Consider the following 13,222-nt stretch of genomic DNA (forward strand, 5'->3'; position numbering starts at 1 on the left):
CAGCATGTGTGGGAGATTCACTCTCCCTCCATTTATGGCAAACAGTGCATATGGCCATTGGGAAGGTATGCTCTGCGTATGTATGTTTGTTAAAGGTATGTATGCTTGTTGAATATTCAGCTTTGTAGTTTCTGTAACTTGAGGAACATGAATGTCTGATCAAATTTTTACTGTTTGAAAATAAATGATTAGTATACTTATTCCAAGTCAGCAATTTCTGTCTCAATTGCTAGACCCATGAACCTGATTCAACATTACTCTATTATATGCACCTTGAGCTCTGCCACACCTAAATGTTGGCTGGAAATAGCACCGAAGTTTTCTACACTTTGCCTTTTCATAGCTCCACCCATGCCAATTCCAGGCTTACATCATGATCTCCTGAGTCAAGAACATTTCTCAGTACTGTGCTCATCTCTTCTATTATCAATATTCATTATTGATATTATCCATATCCATTACAGATACTCATTATCTACAGTACATAGCCCTCTTCTTTGCCAAAACACAAGATAATAGCAAATGCTGGAAATCGAGAGTAACGCACACAAAATGCTGGAGGAATTCAGCAGGTCAGGCAGCATCTGCGGAGAGAAATGTTAAAAAAGTTGACGTTTCGGGCCAAGAGCCCCTCATCAGGACAAATGTTGTTACTATTTGCTGTAAATCAGGGGTTCCCAAACCTTATTTTATGCCAATCGTAAACACAAAATAATCTGCAGATGCTGGGGTCAAAGCAACACTCACAACACGCCGGAGGAACTCAGCAGGACGGGCAGCATCCGTGGAAAAGATCGGTCGACGTTTCGGGCTGGAACCCTTCGTCAGGACTGTAGAGGGACACTACCTTTGAAACTGCCTTTTCAAACTTCCCTCTACAGTCCTGACAAAGGGTTCCGGCCTGAAACGTCGACCGATCTTTTCCACGGATGCTGCCCCACCTGCTGAGTTCCTCCAGCGTGTTGTGAGTGTTGCCTATTTTATGCCATGAACCCCTACCATTAACTGGAGGGGGGGGATCCGTGGACCTCAAATTGGGAACCCCTGCTCTAAATTAAGGGATTAAATTTTGCAGCGCTGATCATTGATTAATGGGAAAATTCTTTCTCCTTCCTCTGTAGATAAAGAAGAATTCATTGACTAGTCAGGAAAATAACCTGCAATGTAATGGATTTATAAACATGAGGGATCAAGGCAAAATTATGTTAAGTCTGCTGTTTGAAAAGTTCAATCAAATTCACCTATCACCTGCCAGCTTGTACTTCTTCCCATTCTTTTCTTCTCCTGAAGGGTCTCAGCCAAAAACCTTGACTCTTCATTCCTCTCCAAAATGCTGCCTGACCCACTGAATTCCTTCTTTTCTTTGCCTCTTGTTTTTTAGATGGGAGTTGGACGAAACGAGGGACGATAAGAACAGGGGACCTTCCTGGTAATGAACATGACATGCGTAGAGCAAGGAACTGATCCGTAACATAACAGGAAACATCAAGGTACTTACCTGGTTATTGCATTCACAATTTCGTTCAAAATCATTTAGCAGAGAATCCCCCTCATCAGCAAATTTCTTTATATAATCTGCAACTAAACAAAGTACAAAATGATAAGAGGCAGAGATCGAGTAGACAGCCAGAGACTTGTCCCAGTGTGAAAATGGCTAATATGAGGGGGCATCATTTTAGGTGATTGAAGGAAAATAGAGGGCAGATATCAGACGTAGGTTCTTTACGAAGAATGTGGTGGGTGTGTGGAATGCCCTGCCAGGGGTGACGGTAGAGGCAAATACATTTGGGGTATTTAAGAAACTCTTAGATAGGAACATGGATGGTAGAAAAATGGAGGGAAGGGTTAGATTGATCTTAAGAGTGGGTTAAAAGGTCAGCACAGTATCAAAGGCTGAAGGGCTTGTACTGTGCTGTAATGGTTTATGTTCTAAATAGTCTATGCAGTAACTTGGCATCCCATGGCTGTGAATGAGGCTGTACCAGACTGTGTACTTAGAAGAGAACAACATGTTCTCCAAATACTGAACAACAAACTGTGCCAACTTATCCATAAGTAACGTGCACTCCTGCAGTTCAGTTGGTAAATGTGATGATCAGTCATTAAAGCAAGATTACTGGAAGCATGTGCACTGGGGAGTTCCCTGTTCAGTTTCTTGCTGGGTAAAACTGCAGCAAATACATCTCCATCTGTGTAAATGCAAGGTCATCTACCTTAGACCTGGCATTCACACTACCTTCTGAGTGACAAAAATATAAACAGGAGAGATCAAATCTTCCAAAACCCAAGGTTCATGAACAGCTTCTTCCCTACTGCCATCCTGAACTGACCGAGAAAAGCCAAACACCAATTCAGGCTAAGACACACTCAAAATGCCAGAGGAACTCAGCAGGTCAGGCAACATCTATGGAGTAGAAGAAAGAGCTAACATTTCAGGCCAAGACCCTTCATCATAACTGGAAAGGAGGAGAGAGAGGCCAGAAGAAGAAGATAGGGGGGAAGGGGAAGGAGTACAAGCTGGTAGATGATGGGGTGAAGCCAGGAGGGTGACCAATTGAGACAATATTCTGTTTTCCTCACTTTCGATCTTGCATTAGTGTCATTTTGTTGTTTATTTTGCATACATGTAAGTTATATGCAATTTATGTTAATTTGTTTTTTAAAATTTATTTTATTTGGAGATACAGCACAGTAACAGACCATTCTGGCCCAATGAATTGACACCTTCCAATTCCACCCCTGTGACCAATTAACATACAGTACGTGTTTGGAGTGTGGGAGGAAACCGGAATAACCGGAGGAAACCCACGCAGTCATGGAGAGAACGTACAAACTCTTTACAGGCAGTGCTTAGAATTAAACCTGGGTAGCAGGCACTGTAATAGTGTTATGCTATCTGCTACGCTACCGTGTAGGTTTGCCCTTGTCCTGTAACGTACTGTGCTGCTGCTACAAAAAACTAATTGTCACGGCATTTATACTCTGGATAATTATGCCTGTGACAACATTAAACTTGAACCTTGAGCAAATACCAAAATGACACAGTAAAGGTTAACCAAACCACTGGCCTTTATACCCAGAACCAATATAAGGAGATTGGAAATGGTGATATAACCACAGAAAGCCCTGACAGTCCAAAAGGAAAATACTGCAAATGATAGAAGAAGAAAGCCCTTAACTCCGAATGGAGTCATCGGGACACTGTCATGACAGTGTTTTTAACAGGCTTTCTTATTTTTACGAGGCCGAGTTGCTCGCTCGATGCTCAACCCAGCACTGATGGAAAGCATGCAAGGGAGCCAGCTGGATTCGAACTTGGGAGCCTTCGCTCCGAAGTCTGGTGCTGATGCCACTACGCCGCCAGTCAGCTAATACAAATGATAGAAATCCAAAGTAAAAGCAGCAAAATGGGATTAGTCATTTGATCCAGTGTCAGTGGAGAAACATAGAGTCATAGAGTACAACAGCACAGGGACAGGCCCTCATCCCACACTGTTATTTTGCAGTCCCAATGATCCTCAGCTGGACCATAGCCCTCCAGACCACTCCAACCCATGTACTTATCCAAACCTCTCCAGTTTTAAGCCCCTTCTCTAGGAAAAGATGTGCTGGCATTGGAACGGTCCAGGAGGTTCACAAGAATGATCCCAGAAACGAAAGGGTTAATGTATGAGGAAGTCTCATCCGTCTACTGAATATTGGAAGGCTTAGACAGAGTGGGCAAAGAGAGGACGCTTCCTCCGCTGGAGGGAGTCTAGCACCAGAGGACACAGCCTCAAATTAGAAGGACGTCCCTTTGGAATGGAGATGAGGAGGAATTTCTTTCGACAGAAGGTGATGAATCTGTGGAATTCATTGTCTCAGACAGCTGTGGAGGCCAAGTTATTAAGTATATTTAAAGCAGAGGTTGGCAAAGGTTACGGGGAGAAGGGGGGAGAAGGTGGAAGAATGGGGTTGAGAGGCATAATAAATCAGCCATGATGGAAAGGCAGGGCAGACCTGATGAGCCAAATGGCCGAAATTCAGCTCTTATGTCTTACGGTCAAAAATATTAGAGAAAGTCAGAAGGTCAGGCAGTACCTATGGAGAGAATCAAGTAGTTGACATTTTGGGCTGAGATCTGATGAAGGGTTTTGGCCAAAAACATTAACTGTTTACTTCCCTCTATAGATGCGGCCTGACTTGCTGAGTTCCCTCCAGCATTTTGTGTATGTGTGTTTTTAATAGAGTATTAGTTTGAAGATTGTTGAGAATGACACTTACAGTGAGCTAGTAGTATCGTGAGAGCAGTGTTCCTCTGTAGGTCTGTCCAATGAGGGGCTATGTTGCTAATTGGAATTTGCTTTAATAAAGGCTTGGTACAGCAGATGATCTCCTTCAGGTCAACATTATCCTAAAGAGAAGGCAAAAGATACTCAAACAAACACAGGAAAATTATGAACTTACTTAGTAGATCAGGCAACATCTGCAAAGAAGGAAACGGAATTGAGACTTTGAGTCAATGATCTTTGATTTACAGTTGATTAACTATAAATTCACTCTGACTGCAAATAAGTTGGTGTTTCTTTCACAGGGTGGTGCAGTCGACTGCAAGTCTGGTGATATTGTTGGATTCTGCTGTGTTTTTGATCCCAAGGTTCTTTGGAAGTCAAGAATGAGAAATAAAACTTGTTGCTTTTGGCCGTTTTATTCAGTGTTACAAGAACCAAGAACACCAGAGGGAAAAAAAGTCCTCTGCAAAATTAAACTGCATTAAAAAGAACAATTCTACATCCTGTTACGTACCCTGTAACGGGTTAAAGAACCAGCAGAAATGGAAAAACCCCTGGAGTCTGGTATTGCTGTTAACTAAAGCTATTTTATTAGTAACTACGCAATACAGTAATATAAAAATCAGATAAATCAAACAGGTTAGCAAAGTTCATGCATATATAAGTGTGGAAATATAAAAGCCAAGCTTAGGGGATAAATGGATACAGTCAGTTCAATTCGTATTATTGAGTTGAGTAATGGTGGAGAGAGAGGTGTTTTGTTGTCCACGTAAGCCAATGTCATCGATTCTTCCAGTTGTCCTCTGAAACTTCCAAGTTAGCCAAACTTGACCAACTTAAGAGCACTGTCTTCAAGTGATAATCTACCAACTCAGGCAAAGGTTAGACACACTGGTAGACTCCACAGGGTCACACTTTCACGCACTAATAATCACAGATCGATTCCTCTCAACCAATCCTCAGTCCCACACTTGTGGGCACCTGAAAAGGATAGTAGTAACTTCACCACACCTTAGTGCGTCTGCGTGTCCTGCGAAACAAGCAACTACACTGGTTTAAATACTGTTGTGCTGAACACCAGCTGTCCATCAAGTAGCTTCTCCCTTCTCTCTCTGTAGCAGCTCAGAAGCTGGCAGTGTCCTTACATAAGTCCCAAACAAACTGTAAGCACCCTCTCTCTCTCTGCAACAAGCTGTTTGTGCTGTACAGCTGTACACTCTCTCTCTCTTTTTAAAGGCACAGTCCATAATGAATACCTCAGGATATCCTCACAACCCGAATCCAATAATAGGAATGTGGAAAACATGTGCATGTGCAAGGGCAAAGTATGTCCAATCCAGCGAAACTGTGAGAGGACTTATAGCCAAACTGACAATAACTATGGGATTGCAACATTAACACAGCTAAAACATTTTGACAAAATGGCTGGAATGTGGAGAAAAAGCATTACTGCAAACAGGCCAGCAAGGCAATTCTGGCAAAATACTCCAGTTGCTGACTCGCTGTGATCTCCACAGAGATGGAAACAGTGCTTTGTTATCTGTTATTAACCATAATATAAATCAGTGTGATTAATGGAATAATTAGATCATGACGTGTGATGTTTATACTCAAATGCAGCACTACACTAAATTACATAATTAGGAGCAGATGATCCATTTGGGGACAATGAGAAGATTACAGAAGCGATGCTACTGGATGCCATTTGGCACCAAGGAACATGACCGAGGAATCTCAGAAAGCTGCAGCGAATGAGCAGCAAAGGATTCAGGTAGACCCAACTTTAGTCATTGAGTGCTCAGGCAGGTACAGTATGTTGTTTAAATGTGCTCAGGGTTTCTGCCTCTACCACCCTTTGAGGCAGAAGTTTTAGACCCCAATAACCCACAAAGCTGAGTTTTTCTCAACTCCCTTATAATTCGCGTCCCATTCACCTTAAATCTGCATACTGTGGAGAGCATTCTGACCAGCTGCATCACCATCCAGTATGAGGGCACCACTGTACAGGATTGGAAAGAGCTGCAGGAAGTTGTAAATTCAGTCAGCTCCATCATGGGCACCAGACTCCCAACATCAAGAACATCTTCAATTGGCAATACCTCAAAAAGGCAGCATCCATCATTAACGAAACCCATCACCCAAGACATGCCCACTTTTCATTGCTACCATCGAGAAGGAAGTACAGCAGCCTGAAGACACACACTCAACGAGCTATCAGATTACTGAACGGCCCATGAAGGCATTAAAACTACTTCACTTTCTTGCTCTTCTGTTGCTCTCTTAATATTTCTTTTTGTAACTGATAGTAACTTTTATGTATTCCACTGTACTGCTGCCACAAAACAAGTTTCACATGCTGTGCATACCATTTATTATAAATTACTATAAATTGCACATTGAGATGGAGACGTAATGTAAAGATTTTTACTCCGCAAGTATGTGGAGGATGTAAGAAATAAAGTCAATTCAATTCAATATGTCAGTGATATTAAACCTGATTCTGATTAAGAAGCCAATCACGCTGTTCAGAGGTTTTACCCTCCCCCTCTGCAAGCGAACAGGTGAAGACAAAAGGAAAAGTAAAATCCTTCACAAAGGAAGTCTGGTAAAATCAGAATAATCACTGCTGATGATGGGAATTAGAAATTAAAAATAAAGAACATGCTGGGTACACACAACTCTGCCACGGACAGTGCCAAGCCTGGCTGCGAAAGGAGGAGGGTTGGACATGGAGCCAGCAATCCCATCCCGTAAACTCCCAGAGATACAGCAACACCACCAGAAGCTCCAAAGACCTCATCCCTGCAATGATGAATGTTCTTCGAAGATGGATATATTGGTGACAATTTGAAAGACTGGCCCAGGACAGAGGACACTAGCGAGCTGATGTGCTGAAGGAAGTAAGTGGATACCTGCCACGGGCCAAACAGTATTTGGGAAACATTAGCTATCATTAACTATAAAATTTTTCTAAGATGCTGCCTGGCCTACTGAGTGTTTCCAGCTTTTTATTGTTTTTGCTTTTGCAAAACGTTATGCTCAGACCCGCACTCAAAGGCCATAACCCAACACCCAGAAGCCAGAGCCCAACTCAGAGAGACCAGAGCCCAACGCACAGAAGTTAGACCCCAACGCACAGAGGACATATCCCAACTCAGAGAGGCAAGTCCCCAATGCACAGGGGGCAGAGCCCAATGCAGAGAGGTAAACCCCCAGAAGCCAACACACAGGGGACAGAGCCAAACTCAGCAGGAAAGACCCCAATGTGCAGGGGCCAGTCCTCAACACAGCAGCAGGACCCCAACTAGCACGGGCCAGAGCCCATCGCACAGATAACATCTCAACTCACAGAGGCCACAGCAGATTGCACAGGGACCAGAGCCCATCGCACAGGGGCCAGTCCCCAACTCAGAGAGGCCAGTCTCCAACACACAGGAACCAGAGCCTCAACGCACAGGGGTTAGACCCCAATGCACAGAGGACATATCCCAACACAGAGAGACAAATCACCAGAGGCCAATGCACAGGGACCAGAGCGCAACTCAGCGAGGAAAGACCCCAACGCGCAGAGATGACACCTCAAGTCGCAGAGGCCAGAGTAGCTTGCACAGGGACCAGACCCCATCGCACAGGGACCAGAGCCTCAATGCACAAAGTTTAGTCCCCATTGCACAGGAGCCAGAACCCAACACCCAGGGGCCAGAGCCACATTCACTGAGTAGGAAATCCATGCTCTTCTCTGCAAGTTGTAAAAGAGACCCTCTGCTCTGTGCTCTGACAATATTCTACATGAAAGGATAGTAGAATTCTCTTTTGTTTCTCTATATATTCTACATGCTACTGAAGTGTGACTAACTAAAGAGTTTCGTATATTTCCATAACCAGTCTCTTACCTTTGCTTGTTCAAAGGTCTTCAAGAGGGCAGCAACAAACCCATTCTGATTCTGAAATAAGATTCAAACAAAAGTGAATAAAGACCAGGAACCCAAGAGATTCTACAGATGCTGGAAATCCATAGCAACACACAATAACATAGAACACAGAACATAGAACAGTACAGCACAGTACAGGCCTTTGGCCCACAATGTTGTGCCGACCCTCAAACCCTGCCTCCCATATAACCCCCCACCTTAAATTCCTCCATATACCTGTCCAGTAGTCTCTTAATTTTCATTAGTATATCTGCCTCCACCACTGACTCAGGCAGTGCATTCCACGCACCAACCATTCTCTGAGTAAAAAACCTTCCTCTAATATCCCCCTTGAACTTCCCACCCCTTACCTTAAAGCCATATCCTCTTGTATTGAGCAGTGGTGCCCTGGGGAAGAGGCACTGGCTATCCACTCTATCTATTCCTCTTATTATCTTGTACACCTCTATCATGTCTCCTCTCATCCTCCTTCTCTCCAAAGAGTAAAGCCCTAGCTCCCTTAATCTCTGATCATAATGCATACTCTCTAAACCAGGCAGCATCCTAGTAAATCTCCTCTGTACCATTTCCAATGCTTCCACATCCTTCCTATAGTGAGGCGACCAGAACTGGACACAGTACTCCAAGTGTGGCCTAACCAGAGTTTTATAGAGTTGCATCATTACATCGCGACTCTTAAACTCTATCCCTTGACTTATAAAAGCTAACACCCCATAAGCTTTCTTAACTACCCTATCCACCTGTGAGGCAACTTTCAGGGATCTGTGGACATGTACCCCGAGATCCCTCTGCTCCTCCACACTACCAAGTATCCTGCCATTTACTTTGTACTCTGCCTTGGAGTTTGTCCTTCCAAAGTGTACCACCTCACACTTCTCCGGGTTGAACTCTATCTGCCACTTCTCAGCCCACTTCTGCATCCTATATATGTCTCTCTGCAATCTTTGACAATCCTCAACACTATCTACAACACCACCAACCTATGTGTCGCCTGCAAATTTGCCAACCCACCCTTCTACCCCCACATCCAGGTCGTTAATAAAAATCACAAGAAGTAGAGGTCTCAGAACCGATCCTTGTGGGACACCACCGACTTACCCGTCCTAATGTATTTTAACAACTCCAACACCTCCTCTCCCTCAATATCAACATGCTCCAGAACATCAACCTCACTCATATTGTCCTCACCATCATCAAGTTCCCTCTCATTGGTGAATACCGAAGAGAAGTATTCATTGAGGACCTCCCTCACTTCCACAGCCTCCAGGCACATCTTCCCACCTTTATCTCTAATTCGTCCTACCTGCACTCCTGTCATCCTTTTTTTCTTCACATAATTGAAGAATGCCTTGGGGTTTTCCTTTATCCTACTCACCAAGGCCTTCTCATGCCCCCTTCTTGCTCTTAAGTTCCTTTCTTGCTTCCCTATATTCCTCAATAGACCCACCTGATCCTTGCTTCCTAAACCTCATGTATGCTGCCTTCTTCCACCTGACTAGATTTTCCACCTCGTCACCCATGGTTCCTTCACCCTACCATTCTTTATCTTCCTCACTGGGACAAATATATCCCTAACATCCTGCAAGAGATCTCTAAACATCGACCACATGACCATAGTACATTTCCCTGCAAAAACATCATCCCAATTCACACCTGCAAGTTCTAGCCTTATAGCCTCATAATTAGCCCTTCCCCAATTAAAAATTTTCCTGTCCTCTCTGATTCTATCCTTTTCCATGATAATGCTAAAGGCCAGGGAGCAGTGGTCACTGTCCCCCAGATGCTCACCCACTGAGAGATCTGTGACCTGACCCGGTTCATTACCTAGTACTAGATCCAGTATGGCATTCCCCCAGTCGGCCTGTCCACATACTGTGACAGGAATCCATCCTGGACACACTTAACAAACTCTGCCCCATCTAAACCCTTGGAACTAATCAGGTGCCAATCAATATTAGGGAAGTTAAAGTCACCCATGATAACAACCCTGTTATTTTTGCACCTTTCCAAAATCTGCCTCCCAATCTGCTCCTCTGCATCTCTGCTGCTACCAAGGGGCCTATAGAATACCCCCAACAGCGTAACTGCTCCCTTCCTGTTCCTGACTTCGACCCATACTGACTCAAAAGAGGATCCTGCTACATTACCCACCCTTTCTGTAGCTGTAATAGTATCCCTGACCAGTAATGCCACCCCTCCTCCCTTTCCCCCCCTCTCAATCCCTTTTAAAGCACTGAAATCCAGGAATATTGAGAATCCACTCCTGCCCTGGTGCCAGCCAAGTCTCTGTAATGGCCACTACAACATAATTCCATGTATGTATCCAAGCTCTCAGTTCATCACCTTTATTCCTGATGCTTCTTGCATTGAGGTACACACATTTCAGCCCTTCTACCTTACTGTCTTTACACCGTTTATTCTGCTTCTCTTTCCTCAAAGCCTCTCTGTATGTTAGATCTGGCTTTACTCCATGCACTTCTTTCACTGCTCTATCACTCTGGGTCCCATCCCCCTCGCAAATTAGTTTAAACCCTCCCAAACCATGCTAGCAAACCTACCTGCAAGGATATTGCTCCCCCTCGAGTTCAGGTGCAACCCATCCAATCTGTACAGGTCCCACCTTCCCCAGAAGAGATCCCAATGATCCAAAAATCTAAATCCCTGCTCCCTGCACCAACTCCTCAGCCACGTATTCAACTGCCATCTCCTCCAATTCTTACTATCACTGTCACATAGCACTGGCAGCAATCCTGAGAATGCCACCCTTGAGGTCCTGTTCGTCAGCCTCCTGCCTAGTTCCCAAAACTCACACTTTAGGACTTCATCCCTCTTCCTGCCTATGTCGTTGGTCCCAACATGTATCACGACTTCTGGTTGCTTTTCCTCTCGTACCAGGATGTTGTGCACCCAGTCAGAGACATCCCGGACCCTGGCACCTGGGAGGCAACAAACCATGCGGGTGTCCTTCTCATGTCCACAAAATCTCCTGTCTGCTCCCCTGACTATAGAGTCTCCAATGACGACAGCTGTCCTCTTCTCCGTCCCACCCTTCTGCACCACAGGGTCAGACTCAGTGCCGGAGGCCCTGCCACCGTGGCTCACACCTGGTCAGTCGTCCCCGCCAACAGTATCCAGGACGGTAAACTTATTATTCAGGGGAATGGCTACAGGGGTGCTCTGCACTACCCGTCTGCCCACCTTCGCTTTCCCCCCTCTGACTGTCACCCAACGACCTGCTTCCGACAGCCTAGGTGTGACTACCTCCCTGTAGCTCTCATCTATGACTGCCTCATTCTCCCTTATGAGTCGAAGGTCATCCAGCTGCTGCTCCAGATTCCTTACACGGTCTTCCAGATCGCCCAGCCGTATGCACTTCTGGCAGATGTGACTCTGCGGGAGAGGGGCGTTCCCCAAGACTGCCACATCTCACATGAGAGGCACATCACCGTCTCAGGAGACGCTGGAGGAACTTAGCAGATCAGGCAGCATGTATGAAGGGAAATAAACAGCTGACGCTTTGGGTTGAGACTCTCTTAGCCTAAATAAGACCAGGAATATATGGGGTTCAACACCATAGATTTTAACAGTTAATTGTTCAAAAATCTGATTAAGGCCCTCTGCAGCCGTCCTACCTGCCCACTCCACACAACACCCCTACCTCACAGCACAAGAAATCTTCCTGTGATGCAGCCCCTTGATTAGAACCAGTCTGACCATCACACCAAGGTTCCCACTGTTTCCGAGTCAGACCAGCGGAAAATACTGCGCAGCTGAAACAGAGATCAAACTGGTGACTTCTAGACTTTGATAACTGAGGAGGATTCAATGTCTAGAATGTGATTCTCCTAGTGGCAGTGGCTTTGGGGAAGAGAGGGGGAAACTAAATTGGTCAACATACAGGGCTAAAGAACGCTTCTGATCATGCTGGGATATTCTGGAGTTAAGTGGTAACATTTCCTTTATTTAAAAAGGCCAGGAATTCTAGCAGGAAGTTAATAATCAGGAAGTCATTATTAATATTTTGTTTCCTACATGGCTGACACTCTAATATACACTTGGTGGCCGCTTTACCACAAACCCCATTTCCAGAAAAGTTGGGTTATTTTCCAAAATGCAATAAAAACAAAAATCGGTGATATGTTAATTCACATGAACCTTTATTTAACTGACAGAAGTACAAAGAAAAGATTTTCAATAGTTTCACTGACCAACTTAATTGTATTTTGTAAATATACACCAATTTAGAATTTGATGGCTGCAACACACTCAACAAAAGTTGGGACAGAGGCATGTTTACCATTGTGTTACATCACCTTTCCTTTTAATAACACTTTTTAATCGTTTTGGAACTGAGGATACTAATTGTAGTAGATTTGCAATTGGAAATTTTGTCCATTCTTGCTTGATATAAGACTTCAGCTGCTCAACAGTCCGTGGTCTCCGTTGTCTGATTCTCCTTTTCATGATGCACCATACATTTTCAATAGGAGATAGATCTGGACTGGCAGCAGGCCAGTCAAGCACACGCACTCTGTGTCTACAAAGCCACGCTGTTGTAGCCCGTGCAGAATGTGGTCTGGCATTGTCCTGCTGAAATAAGCATGGAGATGTTGCCTTGATGGCAACATATGTCTCTCTAAAATCCTAATATACGCCTCAGAGTCAATGGTACCTTCACATACATGCAACTCACCCATGCCATGGGCACTGATGCACCCCCATACCATCACAGATGTTGGCTTTTGCACCTTTCACTGATAACAATCTGGATGGTCGTTTTCATCTTTGGCACGGAGAACTCAACGCCCGTTTTTTTCCGAAAACTAGCTGAACTGTGGACTCATCTGACCCCAGCACACAGCTCCAGTCTTTCGGTCCATCTGAGATGAGCTCGGGCCCAGAGAACTCGCCGGTGTTTCTGCATAGAGTTGATGTATGGCTTCCTCCTTGCGTAATACAGTTTCAAGTTGCATTTCTGGATGCAGCGACGGACTGTGTTGAGTGACAATGGTTTTCCGA

At 44.6% G+C, this 13,222-nt stretch overlaps 1 protein-coding gene across 1 annotated transcript in view; it reads right to left on the reverse strand.

The window, feature by feature from the left end:
• Positions 1-13,222, reverse strand: part of LOC134340888 (uncharacterized) — a 167,734-nt gene that overhangs the window by 100,190 nt on the left and 54,322 nt on the right. Inside the window, exons 5-7 of the mRNA XM_063038461.1 lie at positions 8,165-8,215; positions 4,264-4,393; positions 1,499-1,581 (exon numbers count right to left, since the gene is read on the reverse strand). Coding sequence (XP_062894531.1) covers positions 1,499-1,581; positions 4,264-4,393; positions 8,165-8,215 — 264 coding nt within the window. The remainder of the gene's footprint in view (positions 1-1,498; positions 1,582-4,263; positions 4,394-8,164; positions 8,216-13,222) is intronic.

This window comes from Mobula hypostoma, chromosome X2, assembly GCF_963921235.1.
Source record: "Mobula hypostoma chromosome X2, sMobHyp1.1, whole genome shotgun sequence".
Lineage (NCBI taxonomy): Eukaryota > Metazoa > Chordata > Chondrichthyes > Myliobatiformes > Myliobatidae > Mobula > Mobula hypostoma.